Below are 20,779 nucleotides of genomic sequence, written 5' to 3' on the forward strand. Positions count from 1 at the left end.
TTCCATCCCTTCAGTGAATTGCTATAACCACCTAAGCCAGAGGCCATTTTGATGTCCTTGCTCTGGGGCTTCAAAGCCCAGTCCCTGGCAGAAGAGGATCTTGGGACATTTACTTCAGTAGAGATGAGCCCAGATAGATGTGACTCAGATTCAGTGCATCTGGGATCTGTTCCACCTCCAGATCTTGTCAGGCTGGGAGTGGGAGACAGAATGCTGCTGGCCCAAGAGACATGACTTATCAGGACACTCAAGCCCACTGCAGTGTGACTCAATGTGGACCTCCATGGTAATGCTATCTGTGTCCTGCCCATATCCCCTGGCACTTGCCATCTCAGTGCCCACAGGCTTTACCCTCAAATTGTAGCCCCTGCGACTACTGTGACCTTCTCTGCTACCAGAGCAGGTTCAGACCATTCATGGGGAAGGCAAAAGAGCCAGAGAACTTATACCCCCATGGAGCAACCCTAGATACCTTTGCCTCTCAGGCACAACAAAGCTTTACTGTTGTTCTTCATGTCACATTGAGTCAATGTGGGGCTGTCATATTTAGCAAGTAAAAATAGAGGGCCATTTAATTTTAATTTCAGCATTATTCATCCTCCAGGAGGTCCCACCAGAAGTAGGCTCCAGCTGTCCACAGTGTTAACAGGCTTAACCAGCTCTACATTGGCTTCCTCTACTTCTCTGTCTTACTTCATCACTCTCCTACAGAATTCCCAGGAATGCCTCACAAATAAACCTCTCATATTAATTTCTTGCCTCCAAGGAGTCAAGATCTGTTTCTAGGGCCACTCAGCCAAGGTTAACTTCGGTCAACAGGTACTAGAGGGGTAATGGCACTACTAGGCTGTGTGTTCAAAACACATGTTCCTTAGTATCTGTAGGGTATTAGTTCCAGGACCCCCAGGACACCAAATCTGTGCTCAAGTTCTTTATATAAAATGGCATCGAAATTTGCATATAATCTATATACAACCTCTTGAATACTTTGAATATGTCCAGATCATTTATGATTGTTAATACATCATAAATGCTATGCAAATAGTTGTTACATTGTATTATTTAAAAAATGACAAGGAAAAAATATGTATATGTTAAATATAGATGCATTTTTTTCACCAAATATTTTCAGTTCATAGTTGGTGGAATGATCAAATGCAGAATGATCAAATGATCAAATGAGCTCCTCTCTTACTGTACATACCCTACCCGGAGCTTCTCTGTGTCTGCCTGGAAGACCACACATTCATCTGTACTCCCAGCAATTACTCAGCTCCCCCAGCCTTCCACCTACCCTGACTTGCTTCTGCTCTGATCCTGCCCCTACCTGATCTCAGCTCTGGCCCTCATCCTGCTTTTGGCCCTCATGGATGGACATTTTTGCTTGACTTTCTGATAGCTAAACCTAGCAGATGACCTTTCTCAATTTCCAGGCATCATTCTACACCTGACCAACTTAGCCTCCCCTTTGACCCTGCTGGCATGTGCAAGAAACTCCTGCCAGGGCTCTTACCTCAGAATCACCTCTGGTAGCTGGGAATGATGGTATAAAGCTGTAATACTAGCTACTTAAGAGGCTGAGGCTGGAGGACCACAAGTTTGAGCCTAGCCTGTGCAACACAGCAAGACCCCATCTCAGTCAATCAATCAATAAAAGAATCACCTACTGGCCCTTCTGGTCCAACAGGGTGGGAATGAACGTTGGGCCTTATACCAATCAGCCTGCATGTTGGCTGGTGGTCTGACCTATCTTCCAAACATTCAATAAAGCACACTTAATGAAATAATAAGTTAAATAAAACAGATTAATCATAGAGGATTTACTAAGTTGTCTCCCATCTTCAGTGGGAGGCTGATTTTTCCAGAAGCAGGGGTGAAGAACTCATATATTCCTGGTGGGATGTCTGTGAATGGCTCCCCAATCAATGTGAACATCTTGTGGAGGTAGCTCTCTGGCCTGTAGGATGTGGGGTGATGGTGGACACCCCAACTGGGACCTTACAACTGATCAGCTGAGGAGACAGTGGACCTGGATCCTACCTGCAGCTGCCCTCTGGCTCCCTGAGGTTGGGTAGGGGAAGGTGCCCACAGAATTGGACTCTGAGTGGGGCCTCTTAGTTGTACCTTCTCCATACTTATAGTTCTGTGTGATGTCATCCCTCTCATCACTCTGGATGCTCTTAGTGCTGATAAAATTGCCAACGGAATTTGTGTCCTGGTGTATTTTCTGCTCCTTCCCACCAGAGACAAGCCAGGATGTGCAGTCAGCATTCACCATAGAAAATGCAAAGGGAGTATCATAGTTCAGATCCACTTCTCCTTCTTTGATGGCCCTAACAGAGGCGGGGCCACAGCAGTAGAGACCTGAAGGGGTACAAGAGAGCCTGAATACGGGTTGTGGCAGGCCATACAGTGGCAGGGGCAGGTTGTGTGGTAGGGGCAGATTCTGGGAGTGGGTCCTGCCTTCCTTCCGGAGGGCCTCACCATTGCTGGTCTCTTGAGGTGTGGCATCCAGCACCTGCCAGCCTCCATATCCAGGAGGGAGATCCTTTCGGGCCATCCAGCACTCATTCCAGACATGGAAATTCCTGAGGGAAAAAACAGAGTCCCCATTAACCACAGCCAAGGGAGAGGTGTCCTTCTTGTCTTCTTTCTAGAGCAAGATGGGTGAGCAGGTGAACTGTTAGATAGAAAGACAGACTTAGCCCCTACAGAGTTTGAAGCCTCTGTGGATGAATAGTTTCATATCTGTGTGTTGTGAGCCTCTGTCTACCTCTAGAAAAGTGTCCCTCTGTTGACGTCGTGAATAGACAGCAAAGGTTTCCAGTCTATAGAAGTTAAAACTTCTTTTCTCTCCCTCAAAAATGTTCCTGTGGCCCTTTTCCTGAATGGGTTGCTCATTCAAGGAGGCATGTGTCCAGAAGTGTGACTCAGGCCCTTCTGTGGTCAGAACCATAATCTAAGGAGTAGTTGAAGGACATGACAAAGAAGAAGACCTCAACCCAAGGCCTAGAGCTCTGATGGTGTGAGGATTTATCTAAACCCAAGATGATTTTTGCTCCCCTGTCCCCCAGCCTTAGAATGGAGATACCAAGCCCTGAGTCTGGCAAGAGGTGAGGGTATACAAGGGACAGGAGGCTAAGGACCAGTCCTGTTCTAATTTATTTATTTATTTATTTTGGTGCTGGGGATTGAACCCAGGGCCTTGTGCATATGAGACAATCACTCTACCAACTGAGCTATATCCCCAGCCCCTGTTCTAATTTATGCTTGTGGGGTTTGGCTCAGATTTGTGACCCTAGAAACAGACCAAGAGATTGTTTCTCACCAGACGGTATCCTTCTTCTTATTCTCCAAAATCCTGCCTGTGTTGTCATAGTATTCATCTATGATCAGGTTTCCATCTGTATCGTGACCGGAGTCAAAGTTGGTAACCACACGAGTGGGGATCCCCAGGCACCTCATCACTGCAGAAAGGGCAGAAAAACCACCTGTGGGCTGTGGCCCTGGACTGAAGGAGAGCTTTCATTTAACATCTGCAGGACCAGGCAGAAGTTGTCTGGGAATGGGTTGGTGACATTTCCAATCTCTTCCCCACTTCCTGAGCTTGCAGGATGACTGTGCAAAGGTTAGCTGCTGTGATAAGCACTGCTAGAGCCAACAGAATGTCTAGTAAGTTGTCAGATTTCCTGCCCATGCCAGAAGATGGGACAGTATACCTCTCCATTCGTGAGTCTCAGGGAGCTGACTGAACCTCGCTTCTCTCCATCTTCAAGCCAAATAGCTGGGATTCTATTTCTTCCTGTCATTAGGTTAATGGGCGAGACCACCAGATTCTCAGGCAAAGGGTTCTATGGCTTAGATTTCCCTCTTCCCCTGGGAATATTATCTTGGCCACCTCTCTAGGAAAGCATCACAGATTAAGTCAGGAATGGAAGGAAACTATGAAACAAAATCTTAGAAAAGTGAGAGTCTGTACCTGGTTCAGAAATTCTTGAAAGGAAGTAGAATGTTGTTTTTATTCCTGAGAGGCATCCATTCCCTTTGCTAGCCAACCTCTTTCTTTGTCCTTTGACACATCTCCTTCATTCTGTGCTCTTTCAAGTAAAGTGATATCCCCTGTCCTATCCCATCCCACCAAGTGCTGTGGGCACCTCTGTCCCTTCAATACAGCAGTGATGTCCCACCCAATTCAATAATGATAAAGATAATAATAAGTGTCAAATGTTTCTTGTATTTAGTGTTATATGTTTCATATATATTATCCTCAGGACAACTCTACATGATATGTACAATTATTGTCTCATTTTAAAGACAGAAAATCAGAGGCTAAGTAAAGTTTGCTACACTGACCAAGGTCACACAGTTAGTAAGGGATAGAGCTATCACTCAAGTCCTGGTTTCACTGCTAAGATTGTACTCAACACTGAGTTCACCTCTGGGTAGTATGCCCAGAGTTCATCATTCTAGTTATATATATATAATTTATCTAATTATATATCCATGTATTTTCCCATGTAATCAAATATTTGCCAAGAGATTTCTAGTGGTGGTTATTTTTAGACATTGGGCTAGTGTTCAATATTTCCCCTGTCATAAATGAGGCTGTGATGAATATCTTTATAGATCAATCTTTATTCCATTCCTTGGGGCAGATTCCAAAGGTAGAATGACTGACTAAAAATAAAGATATTTCTAAAGGTTCTTCAGACATACTACTATCATTTTTAAAAGTGTTTGGAAATTTTAACTTGAGCATTTAATTGCAGATAGTTGTTAGCTTGATTTGGTATAAGCCTCTCCAGACCAAGGTGGGGAACCCCTCCCTGGATGCAACCTAGGATGGAGAGAAGAGAAGCCAGAGAGGTTCCTTGCACAGTCCCTGGAGAGGCAGGTCTGAACAGGGCCAAAAAACTAGGGCAGGCCGTGGGCAGTGCTGATGAGTCAGTAGAAGGTAGAGGTGACACAGAACAATGAAGGCAATGGTAAAGGTTGAAAAGATGTCACCAAAGAAATTCACAGTGGATGTGAGGCAAGAGAGGAGCAATGCATGGGCACATTTTGTGCTAAAAGTATGGCCAGGAGGGTGGATGACACCCAAGATAACAAGAGAGCATGCCAAGGAAGGGCAGCCAGGGAGAGAGCAGAGACACCTCCTCCCCATCTTCACTCTGATGAATTTGTGAATGGCCACTTGCAATGGTGGTGTCAACTCCTGCTAAACATGGCCTGATGGGCACTTCTCTATCCTAACACAGGTAAATGATCTCATAACACTTGGAAATTCTCTATTAGACCAGAGTGCATGGCTTGTCATGATCTGTTTACGAGTGTGTCTTCCTGAGGACAGGGATTGTGTATGATTCATTTTATCATTACACAACCATGAATAATACAGGGTGAGGCCTGTTTTGCCAACATTTGGTGCATCTTTACTGGATAGATAAATGAGTGGTGTCTTGTAAACCTTATGACCACTCTGGTGATTTCCAACTTCAGGGTATCACAGTCATAATGGCTGCATGCTATGCATGAAGGTCAAACTCAACTGTCCTTAGAGCACAAACTTTGAGTGGTGATGGATTTGCACTGATTCATTGTCATTTTTCCTCATCATGGCTATGAGAAGACTGATAAGGGGGATATAGTGTCACAGTGGAAATAAGTGAAACTAGAAAGGAGCAAGCATAGTTTCTTGCATAGGAAGTGAAGCACACATGAAGGTAGCTAATGGTATTCAGACCTGTGCAGCCAAAGTCACGTATGTGCACATTCCCTGGAGCCTTGCTCCTTCTGTACTTCCTGCTCAGTCTTGCCACAAAGAGCTTACTCAGTCACTGGCTTCATCTCTCACTTCTGCAAGACTTCTGAATTTGAATCTAGAATCGTATGGAGATCTTGGTGTCACACATCTCCAGCTGAATGTTTTTTAGTGTTCCCAATCTTCCTTTCTAGTCAAGGATATCATCATCTTTGTAGGTGCCAAGTGTGGTGTCAAGCACTGCACAGGCTTTATCTCACTTAATCCTCTCCAAAACCTGATTCTCCCAACTTTAAAGATGAGATGCCTTAAAGTTTAGAGAAGTGACGTCACATGACAAGAAGAAAGCCAGGCCAGGATTTAAGCCCATGTTCTTTTTCTCCTCCTCCTCCTCCTCCTCCTCCTCCTCCTCCTCCTCCTCCTCCTCCTCCTCCTCTTCTTCTTCTTTTTAATATTTTTTAGAGGTTGATGGACCTTTATTTTATCCATTTATTTATATGCAGTGCTGAGAATTGAAGCCAGTGCCTCACACATGCTAGACAAGAATTCTACCACTGAGCCACAACCCCAGCCCCTAGCCCATGTTTTTCTGATCTCCAGTTCTTCCCTGCTGTAACTATAAGCCCACTGAAGCTTCACTGGACATCCCAGCCACACCTCAGGATCCATGTACCTTCCTCTGTGAAATTTTCACTGACTACTCTAGGCCATAATAACCTCCCTTCTCACACTCTCACATAATCCCAGTCATCTGTGCCACATATTTTAGCACTGGATTAAGCTCTCTATAATTTAATATATGTTTTATCTTGTCATCCAGCTTATTAATAAACTTAAAGTCAGGCTTATATCAGATACTTTGTTTGTATTTCTTCATTCCTAGCACAGTGCTGAGTACAGAGTAGAGGCTCATTAATTTTCTGTTGAAGTAAAAGGTCTTCAACCTGTGAACAAAGTGTCTGCAGACTATCAGTCCTGATGACTCACAGTTTGAAATGAGATTCAGGTGACCCTTTCAATGATAATTTTGTGGGACTGACTCCCTCAGAAAAAGAGACCTGTATAGGTTATCTGTGTGTCTATACACATGTGTATACACACTCATGCAGGGACTATTGGGCATTTCACAGAGCCAAGAACTGCTCTGAGGTTCTGTGGGAATGAGTTATCTGCAGGAGTCTTAAATGGCAGAATGAGCACTTCACAATGAGCACTCCTATAGATTACTCCCCCTGTCCTCACAGAAGTGTCACCTGAACCAATAAACAAATATCAAAAACTTTAGCTGTTTTAAAAAGAAACAGTCTCTAGTCAAAAATGTTCAATTTGAACATTTCAAGCCCTTATATCCAACTTCTCATTACAAAACAAGAAACAGGGGCATAAGAAGAGCAACAATACAAGGATGCCTATCAATAAATCCAGAAAATAGCATTCTACTTTAACTTGAAGAGGACCATGTCCTAGTGTATTCACAAGATCACATATTAAATAAAATGTCTTTTCCAGATTAAAAGGGACACCAAGGACATTGCAACTAGGTGTAATGCTTGGTTCCAGATAAGATTTTGATTTGGACAAACTATACAGAAAAAAGCTATAGCCTCACCCTTGCCACCCCCTGCCATCAAAGGCCAAACAACCTCAGGCAGGCATCAAGTCAACATCAAGGGTGAAAAGTCAAGTTGATAGTAACTTCACCTGATAGACATGGTGAAAGTGGCACTCAGCCTTTGTGATCTTCCTCCCCAAAACACATAACTCCAGTCCAATCATGATAAAAATATGAGACACATCCCAACCGAGAGGATTCCTAGAGGTGACTTCCAGGCCACAATATATAGAGAGGAAGAACCCAAGCAGACCCCCAGCAGTCTTACCGAGTTGAAGAGATATAATTACAATTCAGGGAAGTTAAGGTGGCTCAAACTTGCAAGGTAGTATAGAAGAGAGGGCTGAACAGAGAATATTCCAGAGATTATCAGAGGGGTCCCTCCAGGTCTCTGGCTGAATGATGATCTGTGCATATATGAGAATGAAATTCCAAGAGGACAGATAAAGTAATAGAGTAGTTGGACCTTATAACACACAGGGCATTGGAAGAGTTCTCAGAGAGTCGAGACTTACTAGTGGGGCTAAAGCAACTTTAAAGGCTACTCTGGACCCACTAAAATGAAGATTAAAAGCAAACCTCTGACAGCTCAAATTGAACTGCTAGGAACTTATTGGCAAACCATAACAATATCCTTTAAAGGAATAAAACAAAATACAGTTCTCAACAATGTCATACAATGATCATTTCCAAAAAAATTCCAAGCATGTAGAATAAGAAAAGATGACCCATAACCAGGAGAAAAATCAATCAATAGAAACAGATCCAGAAATGATAGAGATGATAGAATTATCAGACAAGGATCTAAAAGAGCTATTTTAAGTATTATAAATATATTCAAGGGGAGGTAGAGAAAAGCATGAACACAATGAGGAGAGAAACTGAAGATAGAAAAAAAGACCCAATGGAACTTCTAAAGATAAAAATATATGTAATATATGAAACAAAAACATACTGGGAAAAAAATCATATACAGATAACAATATATTTTTGTGAGAACACATTCAACTGCAATGCTACATATAAAACATTTAAAATGTAGGAAAGCATGGGGTCACCTCAAGCCATTGCAGGTTAGGCTGAGCAGGTGAGGCCGGCAGCCGGCGTGAGAGGCACAATCTGGTTGCTGCACACCAACCTGGCCATGGCAGTGGTGCCCCTGAAAGTATGCATCATAGGCTCAGGGAACTGGGGTTCAGCTGTTGCAAAAATAATTGGTAATAATGTCAAGATACTGCAGAGATTTGCCTCCACAGTCAAAATGCAGATTTTTGAAGAAACGGTCAATCGGAGAAAACTGACAGACATCATACATAATAACCATGCAAATATAAAATATCTCCCTGGACACAAGCTGTTAGAAAATGTGGGGAAGCAAGAAATGAAATGGGAAGTGCATGCCCTGCTGCCTGCTGGAGGGAGTTTATGAACTTTGTATGTTGCCAGATTCACCCCTCAGTGGTTTTTCTTTTTTGGAACAGGGATTGAACCCGAGGGTGCTTAACCATTGAGCCACATCCCAAAGCTTTTAAAAATATTTTATTTAGAGACAGGATCTTGCTGAATTGCTTAGGGCCTTGCTAAATTGCTGAGGCTAGCTTTGAACTCGTGATCCTCCTGCCTCAGCCTCCCAAACTCTACAATAGTCTATGTGAAAACCAGACAGTTGTGGTTGCCTATGTGGCTTCCAAGATTTACCAGAGAAACGGCAAATCTCCTATGTTAATGAAGTCCCTTCGCTGCAATTCTTCACTGACATGGACATGTCCTGTACATGCAGAGCAGTGTTGGATGTGGGCCTGGAAAGGGGAATATGACATTGCTTACCTCAAGGAGTTGAGCAGGGAGACATATTTGTAAACTAATGAATGTGAGGAAGTTGGAGGTGAAAAAAATATTTTGTAGGAGGAAGTGAATAGAAGTTGGTTACAGGATAAAAAGAAAATTCAATAACTTTTTTTTTTTAAAGAGAGGCTAAAACAGACCAATCACAATGTCTTGAAATGAGCAATATGCTTAATTTAACACTAAAGATTTTAAGAAAGAAAAGAAGGAAGTGAAGGGAACAAAGTGGTAGAGGGGATGGGAAACTGAAGTTTTAAGGATTGCTAGAAATATTTTTTTTAGCAAGACCCAGCCAAACCACTGCAGCTCAAGAGGTGGAGGTTGAAACATTATCAGACTAATTATGATACTTAACACTTAGTTAAACCGACGCGCCAGAAGTCTTTCTAAATATGTGTCATGTGTTAACCAATAACCTTATGAGGGAACATTCCATACAATCTTGATGTCTCATAAGCCAATGGAAAATAACGGTGGATATGTGGTCAAGCCAGGGTGTTGCATAAAAGAAAGTTTGAAATGGGATCTGAAGAAAGGTTGGAGAGAATAACACACCAGGCACTTGGCTGAGGTTTCTTCTTAGAGACTCAGGGCTCAGTAAAAACAATAACAAGAGGGCTGGGGTTGTGGCTCAGTTGTAGAGCGTTTGCCTAGGGTGTGTGAGGCAGTGGGTTCGATTCTCAGCACCACATATAAATAAATGAACAAAATAAAGGTCCATCAACAACTAAAAAAAAGCAATAACAAGAATGTATTAAAATAAACATGAAATACTCTATAGCGGCCACTACACAATTAAGTTAGACAAAATCTTAGAGGACATCTAGCTTGAGGGCAGGGTTTCAAAAAGTTGGAAGTGGATGACACTATGTGCAAGCCAAACTGTAAGTGGGGATCCTATAAGTAAGATGTAAAAGTGAGTTAATGTGGTTGAAGAGGGGAGCCAGTGCCTCTCCCACAGCCTCCCATCCCCCACACCAGTTTCTACTTCCCCTTCCTGTTGTAGCTCCTAAGGTCCAGGTACAGTTTTACAGAGGAGGGGTTGATGCCCCATAGACCTGCTCACTGTCATACATTAATGTCTTCCTGCTCAAGTCATTGCTGTCCCCACCCCTTAGTCCTCATGCAGTTACAGGAAAGTACAGACCAAACATGTTCCCAGGATGCCTAGTTGTTTCCCAAACAACTGCCCCCCACCCCCGCCTTATTTATTTTGCCATGCTGGGGATAGAACCCAGGGCATATAAGCTACCACTAAGGTACATCCCCAAGGCTTTTTATTTTTTGAGATAGGATCTTGCTAAGTTCCTGACATTGGCCTTGAATTTGCAATCCTCCTGCCTCAGCATCCCAAGACACTGTAATTATAGGCGTGTGCCCCTATGCCTGGATGATATGTGGCTTTTTGACACCATGTTTTGGGGAAATTTTCAAACAGAACATCTGTCCCCTTGCTGTAGCTCAAGGAGTCCAGGCAACTTCTGAGACATCAGCCAAGAGCTGAGGGTTCCAACCTTGTCGGGGAATACTTGGTCAGAACAGAAAAAGCCTGATGACCTAGAGCTCAGGGGTGGAGTGGGGGGAGCTGGTGCTGAGCACAGGAAGGGTGTGACAGGGATCTCTCTAAAATTCCCAAGTAACATTCAATTAAATGGATGCCAAGGAAATCTCCTGTCTAAAAAGTATAACCATAAGTTTGATGCACACAAAGTCTCCTTGGTGATTTTTCTACAGGAAGTTGAAGTCATGTTTAAATGTTTAAAAAGACAACACTAGGAGGGAGGGCTGCAGAGGGAGAATGTACTTCTGAGTCAGACTAGAGTCACTTGGTCACTTTGAGCCTCTGTTTTCTTGTGTGTACAATGGTTGTAATGATATCTATTTTGCAGGTAGTGGGAAGGATTATAAACAGTGAAAGTACCCTGTGTGTGCCTGAAGCACAGTGAGTGTTGGATAAATGGCAGGTACTAGTAATGTTTCTGAAGCAGTACAGCCTCATAGTTAGAGAGCATGGACTGCAATGCCAGTTAGACTTGGGGGTGAGACTGGCTTTGCCACACATATGCCTCATCTATCACATGGAGATAATGAAAGAATGTCATAAAGTCATTCTGGGGCTCAACTAGCACAACCCTTACTGAATTCTCACTATAATTAGGCATTCTCCATATACGAATTTTTTTAATAAACTAGGAGAGAGATACCATTACGTTTCCCATCACACATATCTGTGGAAACTGAGGCTCAAGTTAAGTGACTTGCCCAAGATTACTCAGACAAATAATGGGAGTGCTAATATTTACAGCAGTACCTCATCATCTGTTGTTTGCTTTTTGCAGTTACAATTACCCTCAGTCAATAATCACCTGAAAATATTGTGGAAATTTTCATAAATAGACAATTCACTAATTTTAAATTGTGCGTAGTTCTGAGGAGTGTGATGAATCTGAAGCCACCCTGCCTAGGACATGAATCATCCCTTAGTCCAATGTGTCCACACTGTATGTACTATCAACCATTATGAGTCATTTAACATCCTTCTAGGTTACAAGATCACCTATCATGGTGCTTGTTCAAGTGACCCTTATTTTGAAAATCATGAGAATAATGATTCTGGTGATTTTATTATGGTATATTGGTGTATTGTTATAATTGTTCATATATATACATATGTTCATATATATATTTACATACACACCCTGGGGATTTAATACAGGGGCACTTAATCACTGAACCACATCCCTAACCCTTTTTATTTTTTGTTTTGAGACAGGGTCTCACTAAGTTGCTTAGAGCCTCTCTAAGTTGCTGAGGCTGGCTTTGAACTTGCAATCTTCCTGCCTCGGCTTCCCAAACTGCTGGGATTATGGGCATGCACCACTATGCCTGGATGTTCTATTTTATTATTGTTGTTAATATCTTTTTAAATATTTTGTTTATTTAGTTGACACAATACCTTTATTTTATTTTTATGAGATGCTGAGGATCGAACCTAGGGCCTCGAACATGCTAGGCGAGCACTCTAATGCTGAGCTCCAGCCTCAGCCCCTATTTCTTACCATGCCAAGTGTAATATTTATCATAGGTAAATTTATCATAGGTAAATACGCATAGGAAAAAACATAGTACAGATGTCTAGGATTCAGAATTATCCATGGTTTCAGATATCCACTGGGGACTTTGGAATGTAACCTCTATGGATAAAGGAGACTAACCCCAAGCAGTCTGTCTCCAGAGTTCCTATGCTTCTTCATTGTTCTAGGTTCTCAAGGTTTTAACTAGTTAAAGGCACAAAGGAAGTTCCCAATAAACATTAGTTATGGTGGCTATGGAATAATAATAATGAATTTAATTTTTTCTCATTTTCCTTTATAATAATGTATTTTTAAAAGACATACTAAGACAGCTATTTTGGGTTAAAGAATTTAACTAAATTCTTATCTTTAACTTTTATGGAGGACAGGCTGATCCTTCCCATCTTTATATCTAAGAGTACTTGAAACACAGAACCTGGCAGAGAATAAGAACTCACTAATTGTTACTGGATGATATATGATATCAGTGGTCCTTTTGGGGAAGGCTGGTAGTGACTAAGCTGCTACCGAACTAGGCCACATTAGAACCCCTTTGCCCAGCTCTTTGTTCCAAAGTCACTGAAGGGCCATGATTCTCATAAACATTTTAATTGGCCTGCCATCATTGCATAATCTCCATCTACTGGTTCCACCTCTCTCATCACCCAGTTGCAGACAACCACACCCAAACCCGTCTCTCTCCCTCTAAACACACGCTCCTGGCACATTAGGCTCTTGGGTTTTCCACATACCAGAAGGTTCCCTCTTTATCTTGCATACGATCCATTTTCTGCCTGTCAGTTTTGTGTCTGCTTTCTGAATGACTCAGACCTCCCACTTCACCCCAATCTCTATGACTTTTTTTTTTTTGGTACTGGGAATTGAACTCAGGGGCACTCAACCACTGAGCCACATCCTCAGCCCTATTTTGTATTTTCTTTAGAGACAGGGTCTCACTGAGTTGCTTAGGGCCTCACTGTTGCTGAGGGTGGTTTTGAACTCCTGAGCCTCCTGCCTCAGCCTCCTGAGCTGCTGGGATTACAGGTGTGCACCACCTTGCCAGCTCCCTGACTTTTGATACAAAAGCTGTTGAGTTATCTGCTTCTTATCTCTGGGCCATCAAAACATCCAACTCAAGGTCAGGCTTTGCAGCTGCAAAGGAGGAATAAGCTTGGGATTTCATCATCATCAGCTCATTCTAAAGTCACTTTCTGTCCGTGTTAACAGAGACCTTCCTGTGCCTGACTGTTCAGAAGCCTGGGGCTCTCTGGGATTCCTCCAAAACTGTCATATTCCTTCAAGAGCCCAGAGATGGCATTCATATGCTCACAGACTACACCAATCCTGTCACACAGGGAATTCTACACAGAAGTCCTGAGCCTTCAACAAACCAAGTTGTAGGCCAATCTTGTCTCCCTGGATTCTACTAGAGAGTCCTATGAGTGAAAGCCTTACTTGGCCTTTTTGTCCAGCTAACATAAATAATAACTTACCAATTGTGACCAAATCAGGTATATGGATATGCGTGTTTCAACAGGCTTGGAGCTGGTCTGGACACGGAAGCAGAGGGAGGGTGAGGACCAAGAGCGAGAGGGTGAGGACCAAGAGCAGGAGCGTGGCCCTGGGTGGGGCAGAAGGCATCCTCCTGTCACCTCCAGCATGTGACTCATTACTCATTTCTAGATGTTACTTCCCTCAAGATTTCCTCCCTATCTCATCCTTCTGCTTATTCCTCTTGCCACGCACCACACAACTTCCATTTTCCTTATTTGCCCTGTATGCACTTTTAATCTTTTCTTCTATTAATGTACTATTCTCTCTCTCTCTCTCTGAAAAGCTGATCTCCATTTTGCTTCCATTCCCTAACTCCCTGGCTTCAGTCAGGCCTCCAATTCCCTTTGACTTTATGACAACTCCAAATTAAAGATAATTTTACTGGGGTACCATCTTGTTCTAGCTCCATGGTCTAAAACACTGCTCAGATGCACATTTCCCTCCCATGAGCATATCTTCACTAAGCCCGTTCTCTGTGCTCCAAAAGGGCACAATTCAGTGTGTTAGAGTTCTAATTACTTATTCTCTCATCTCACTCTCACTCTCTTTTGTACCTGGTTAATTCCCAGCTAGACTCTTAGGAATATCGTTAGGCTTCCTGAGCTCAGAAGAATGGAGGGGAGCCAAGTCTTGGGATGTATGTGAGTTTCACTTCAAAACTATCATCTGGAGTAAGCCCAGATTTGTGAAACATATGGTCAGGGATGAGACATTTCCATTAGTGGAAAGGGTTTCCTTCCAAACATCCCTTGGTGGGAATTTTGAAACTGATATAAGAAGAGTTCGGAGAACTCTTAAGTGAACTATTATACCTGGGGCCCTTTCCCTGGGGCTCTTTCCTACCTGTGCACATGACTGCTGCAAAGACCCAGCACTGTCCATAGCGCACTGGCTGGCAGCCTGTGGCATGCCACTGCTTCAGGATGGCTACACTGCCAGTCCACTCTGCAGGGTTGACACCATCTGTGTAATTCTCACTCCAGTTTCCATTGAGCACCCCACTGTCATCATTGCTATTAATCTGAAGAGAAGTCATAGATAGAAACATTAAAAACATGTTTTCCCTCAATAAGAGTTGATGTGTGGGAAGGCCCATGAGCCTTAGACACAGAGAAGACTTTTTTTTTTTTGGTACCAGGGATTGGACTCAGGGACACTCAATCACTGAGCCACATCCCCAGCGCTGTTTGTATTTTATTTAGAGACAGGGTCTTGCCGAGTTGCTTAGGGCCTCGCTAAGTTGCTGAGGCTAGCTTTGAAGTTGCAATCCTCCTGTCTCAACCTCCTGAGCCACTGGGATTACAGGTGTGCACCACCAAACATGGCCAAAGGAGACTTTTGACCTTATTTCACTGAAGATCTTCCAGATCCACTGGGGAAGGGGTAAAGGTGGGAGGCCACTGTTCAGACTTGTCCTTCACTTTTAGTTTATTAATTTGTTTCTACCTCTTGCAAAGCTGGAGCTTGGCTCTGAGTACTTTAAAAAATATTTCAGGACAAAGGAAATCTAGAAACAACAAGATAATTTCTCAAACTGGAGTGACAATCAGCTTTTCCCAAAACATGCAATTTGGAAATAACAGAGGTGATGAGCCATGCTTAGCTACTTCAGAGCTCAGTTGAGAAAACTTGTTACTCACATTTTGGCATCAGTCTTAACCCAAATGGCTTTGATTCTATTCCACCCCTGCAGGAGGCAACTGTGAGAGGGCAAGGGAGGCCCTGCACAGTCTCCTCCCTCCCTGGGCACACCAGGGACCTCACCATGGCACACACCACTCTGCTGATGTAGACAGGGCTTCCACGCAGGGCACAGTCTATGGCGGAGTCGATCTGGAAGTTCAGGCTCTTGTCTAGAAGTTTCAGGCAGATGTGTATGATATTTTCTTCAAACTGCAAGAGGAAGTGCAGAGAAGGGAGGTGCCTGTGCTTGGCATGTGAGGATGTGTAAAGACATACACGGTCCAGCTCTCCAAAGGAGTGTGTTTGTGGAATACAAACCAGTTTGGAAGGTGACTTTCAAACAGAAAACCATTGACTGCCTTCCAGGCGGGTGTGGGTTTCCAAAGCTCTGGGGTTATAACCCACTTGGAATGTATGTCCTGCAAGTCAAATCCTTCCTCCTTCATTTTGAAGTGATGGTTGCTACTGTTGGGTTTTCCCAGTGAGTTGGGCTGGCAAAAAAGTCTGTTTGCCCCTTTATTCTGGATCTGCTGGGATACTCTTACTAAAACCATGTTTCTTCTTCTTCCACACTCACTTCACAGCCCAGATTATCACTGGAAGCCATGCTGAGGTCATGATGCTAACCTGTCATGGCACCCACAACTCAGTGGGGCTCTACCGTACATGTGAGTTACAGAACTTCCCACTCAAGGAAGCCTGGATCCTCCTCACCCTTCAGGCTTAGTGTGATGTCACTTCCTCTGAGTCTTTCCTGAGCCTGAACTTGGGGATAGGTCTTTAGCCCTGGAAGAGTGCCTGCTCCCATCAGATTCAGTAGATGCTATAGTTGAGGTCCATCCTTCTTGCCTAACTGTACTCACTGTCTCTTTCCAGCTCTTCATATAACTCTGGACCCCAGACTTGGCACAGTTTGTCCAGCACATAGGAGAGACTCCATACATCTTTGTTGAATGAGTGTAAATGAATGCAATGTATTCCTTTAAACAGTGGGCAGTAAGCACAGGTGTCTTTGCTTATGCGTTCCCTCTGCCTTCACTTGGCCAATTTAGCTCAAGCACTGTCACTCTCAACAGCCTTCCTCCTGATCCTCAGAACATCTGCACCTGTCAGTCTTCACTTATCCTTTTGCAAGATATGTGACCTGTTGCGTGTGTGTGTGTGTGTGTGTGTGTGTGTGTGTGTGTGGTGGCCCCATTACACTCTGAGATCAGGCATCGTATTTTGTCTCTCTTAGCACCTTGCCTGGCACTGAACCCACATTCAGTATAAGTTTACTGAAGAAGAGAGACAGACAGGGAGGAAACCAGGGCTCCGAAAGCAGTAACTCCTTGCTTCTGCATCTCACAGATGATAGTCAACTCTTCTCCAGGGCTCTCTGAAATCCCCAAATACCCTAGCTGAGTGAGAAGTTAGGGAAATTAGTTGTGGCCAGTGGAGGTTGCTGTCTCCTTCTTAGTTGTAGTCACCTGGGCCCTGATTGGGCCTGAAGGCCATGTGTATTGGAGTTCTATCAGGAAAAGTTCAGGAGAGGAACCCATATACAGCTGACAAGACCTTTCTGGAGAACTCCCAGGGTATCCCAGCTGACACCCCTTCTGAGAAGCCAGAGACTGATCCTCTCTCTCCCTCAGTGCTCCTAGCACCTAGGCTCAGCCTAGAGAACCCTCTTCCCTGGCCTGGCCTTGGACTTCCTAGAGCACCTGCTGGGAGGTTGAGCTTTAAATGAGAGGAGGTCTTTAGTTTTCAAGCCTGGCAACAAATAGGATGCTATTTATATATGAAATCACATTTTTAAATATGTGTAGAAAAAGTGTAGAGGAACATACACCAAGCTGGTAACAGTGCTTGGGATGACCTCCGTGTTCTACATGTCTATTTTTGCAATATTTCTTTGCAAGTTTTTTTTTTTTAAGCAATCATGTACTACTTTTATAATGAAAAGATCTATCATTGAAATAAAAAAAATAAAAAGATAATAGTCATGTGGAGGGAGATGCATTGCTGCTTATCAGCACAACTTCTGGCTGAGATGTTCAAAGGCAAGTTTTCATTAGTGTATCACCAAGAGTTGTAATGATGAAGCGAGAGAGTGGAAAATAGAATCCCACAAGAAACATAAGTTTAAAAAACAAAATGCCAGGCACTATCATTGCCATTGTGATCATGTCCCCTTCATTCTCACCCTAACACCCAGTGGACCACCTGGTGTGCTCTTATCTGCCTTTTCCCTTTAGATCTTGTTGTCCAAGGGAAACTATGAGCAGCACAGAATGGACCTTCCACCTTCCTATGGTTCCACTAGCAACCTGGGGTCCATCTTACCCCTTGCTGCTGCCATTTAGTTAGTATCACTCTGCAGTTCACCCCACTCCTGCTCCCCCCTCTCTCCCCACAAGCCCGGGCCTAGACGGGCTGAGACTCACCTGTCCATAGTTCCAGGGGCACGGGCGGATCCAGTTCTTGTTCCCTTGGTAGATGAAGCCATAATCATTCATAACATACTCCTGCCTTTGGGGCTCACTGTCCAGGTAAACAGCGTCCCCTAAGATTCAAAGCAGGAGGGCACAAAACAGAAAAGTTATCTTGTCTTTCCCATCCCATTCGTGTCCCTCATGATCCCCTGGAAACTGAGCTCTGGGGAGGGCACCTGGAGATACCATGAGGGGCACAAGCACAAGGGGTGGGTCTTGGGAGACGACATCCCCAACATCAGCAACAGGCTCAATATGAACTTGAGGTGGAATAATAAAAATTTACCTTTGGTGAAATTTCTGGGTTTCCAAAACACATTTACACCCTAATCCCATTTGAAGATTGAAAAAACCTGACAAGTGATTAAGTAACTTGCCCAAGTTATATGTAAATACAAAGCTGCAATCTGAGCACAGAGCCCATGCAACTCCATATTCTGTGTTTTCTGTTATTTTCAACGAATCCTGGTTGGAAAAGAGCAAGTAGAAATTTAAGGGTTGGCGTTGACCTCATCCTTCCTGTTTTAGGAATTTCATCTAAAGGAAGTATTCAGCTTGTGAACCAAGATTTAGACAGTAGGTAGCTCATCTGAGTGCTTATAGGACTGAAAAGCTGGAAACAATCACAATGCTGTTCTTGGGGACTGGTCAAATAGCTTCATTGCATCTCCACCACAGGATTCTCTATAGAATTAATAGAAAGGGGCAAATTTGGATATATGGACGTGGAAATCTACATGTGATATGTTAAACTAAAATAGGTTATAAAATAACATGTACAGCATTCATTGATTTTTGTTAAACATATACACATATATGAGGAAAGGATTTTGAAGCCTATTCTAAAACATGTTAATGGTAATTGTTTTTGTTTTCCTTTTTGCCTACTGGTATTCTCCAGATTTTCCCAAATGAATGTGTTATTTTTAGTGATATAAAAAATTATCTTTTAAAGTTAAAGGCTGCTTAAACAAACAAAAGGCCAGGGGAGCAGGTGTCCCCTTTGCAGTATTCTGGACCTGTCTGGAGATGCTACCTGAGCCTGAGGTGAAGGAGCATCCTGCCCTTGTTGGAGGGAGCCTCAGACACAACCTAACAGGATGCTGGTGTAGGAGAACTCCTTGCTGAGATGTGTTTTATCGAGGGTTTGAACAGTGGGGTGAGAAGCTATAGATTCATGGTGAGATCACATACATCCTTGAATCACAGAGTGGAGATTTCCAGTCAATATATGTATGAGGCACAGTGATAGGCAGCTATCAGTCCCAACTGCAGCTCCCACCAGTCATTACCCCAGTACTGGGTCTCCCTGGAATCTGGGTGCAGTCTAAGCTCAGGAGAGAAGCCCCACAGTCTTTCCTCAGCTCAGATAGGTCCTCATTACATGCCTGAAGCCCACAGTCTTGGAGATCGGAAGAGGGGGTATGTGTGTGTGTTAGAGAGAAAGAGACAGAGAGAGATATACAGAGAGAAACAGACACATATGCAGAAGACAGACAACTGGCCCTCCTTGCTCCAGGAGCATGCCTCTTTACCTAGTATGTCAGTGATGGTCCTGAGCCATTCAATGACAGGAAGGTAGGAAGGGGATCATCCTCTAGTCAGAAGCTTTTCTGGCCTCTACCCAAAGCAGACAGGACCATTCTCCACTGTCAAGACTTCTCGCCCTTCTTCCCACTATCTCCTGCTGCCCTGTGCTTTATTCTGCCCACAGTGTCCTTATGTCTGGCTAGGCATCTATCTCTACACCTGGGTAGATTTGGAGGACAAGGCTTATGGGATAGGATGTTGGCATATTCACTGTGGCTTTGTTTGTATAAGAGAAAAATTGCAAATAGCCAAAGTGCCTGGAAATAAACATGTGGTGCATCCAAGTAGTGAAATGATTGTTAAGAAAAATGTTCTGGTAGGATGGGGCTGGGGCTGTGCTCAGTGACAGAGCACTTGTCTAACACATGTGAGGCACTGGGTTCAATACTTAGCACCACATAAAAAATAAATAAATAAAATAAAAGTATGCTGATCTACTCATAGAGGATTTCTAAGTTAAAAAAAAAAGAAAGAAAATGTTAGGAATTGGATATTTTCAATATTGAATGCTGACATGAGGAAAGCAAGTTGGAGACTGCTAGGTATTATATAATCCTGTTTGTGGAATGTATTATAGAATCACACATACAGGCACATACATACACATATTTGATTAATTATAGAATATTTTGTAAGGCTACACAAGACAATGTTAACAGGTTTCTGCTAGAGAATGGAGCAGAAATTTTTTAAAATATTTTAGTTTTTAGTTGCAGTTTGACACAATATCTTTATTTTATTTATTTTTATGTAGTGCTGAGGATCAAACCCAGGGCCTTGTACATGCTAGGCGAGGTTCTACTACTGAGCCACAACCCCAGCCTGGGATTGGAAGTTTTAACTTTTCACCTTATACCTTTCTCTCCTTTCCTCCCTTTCCCTTTCCTTTTCCCCTCTTTCTCTCTCTTCTTTCCTCCCTCCCTCTTCTTTTCTCTCTGTATCTTTCAGTTTTACCCTTTACTTCATTCATCAAATGTATAGTGTGCTTATTACTTTTAAAATGAGAAATCTCAAATCAACTTCAAAAATGTATGATGAAGGTAGGTGTTAACATTGGTTCAATTTAATTACAATAGTTTTCTATTTAAGTAAAGATTATTTGGTTCATAATTTTTAAATTCTAAATAAGTAACAAGGTCTCCCTGTCCTGGTTGTTGACAGTGGGGGGTGGATGCTGAGTACCTGG

General features: G+C 43.1%; 1 protein-coding gene across 2 annotated transcripts in view; it reads right to left on the reverse strand.

Annotated features, from left to right (window-relative positions):
* Tgm5 (transglutaminase 5) overlaps positions 1 to 20,779 on the reverse strand; it is a 41,090-nt gene that overhangs the window by 14,441 nt on the left and 5,870 nt on the right. For both annotated transcript variants that reach the window (XM_027926144.2, XM_027926142.2), the window contains 6 exons: positions 17,956 to 18,074; positions 15,611 to 15,739; positions 14,690 to 14,867; positions 3,329 to 3,467; positions 2,485 to 2,588; positions 2,125 to 2,364 (listed from right to left, as the gene is read on the reverse strand). In XM_027926144.2, the coding sequence (XP_027781945.1) occupies positions 2,125 to 2,364; positions 2,485 to 2,588; positions 3,329 to 3,467; positions 14,690 to 14,867; positions 15,611 to 15,739; positions 17,956 to 18,074 (909 nt within the window). The remainder of the gene's footprint in view (positions 1 to 2,124; positions 2,365 to 2,484; positions 2,589 to 3,328; positions 3,468 to 14,689; positions 14,868 to 15,610; positions 15,740 to 17,955; positions 18,075 to 20,779) is intronic.

This window comes from Marmota flaviventris, chromosome 2, assembly GCF_047511675.1.
Source record: "Marmota flaviventris isolate mMarFla1 chromosome 2, mMarFla1.hap1, whole genome shotgun sequence".
Lineage (NCBI taxonomy): Eukaryota > Metazoa > Chordata > Mammalia > Rodentia > Sciuridae > Marmota > Marmota flaviventris.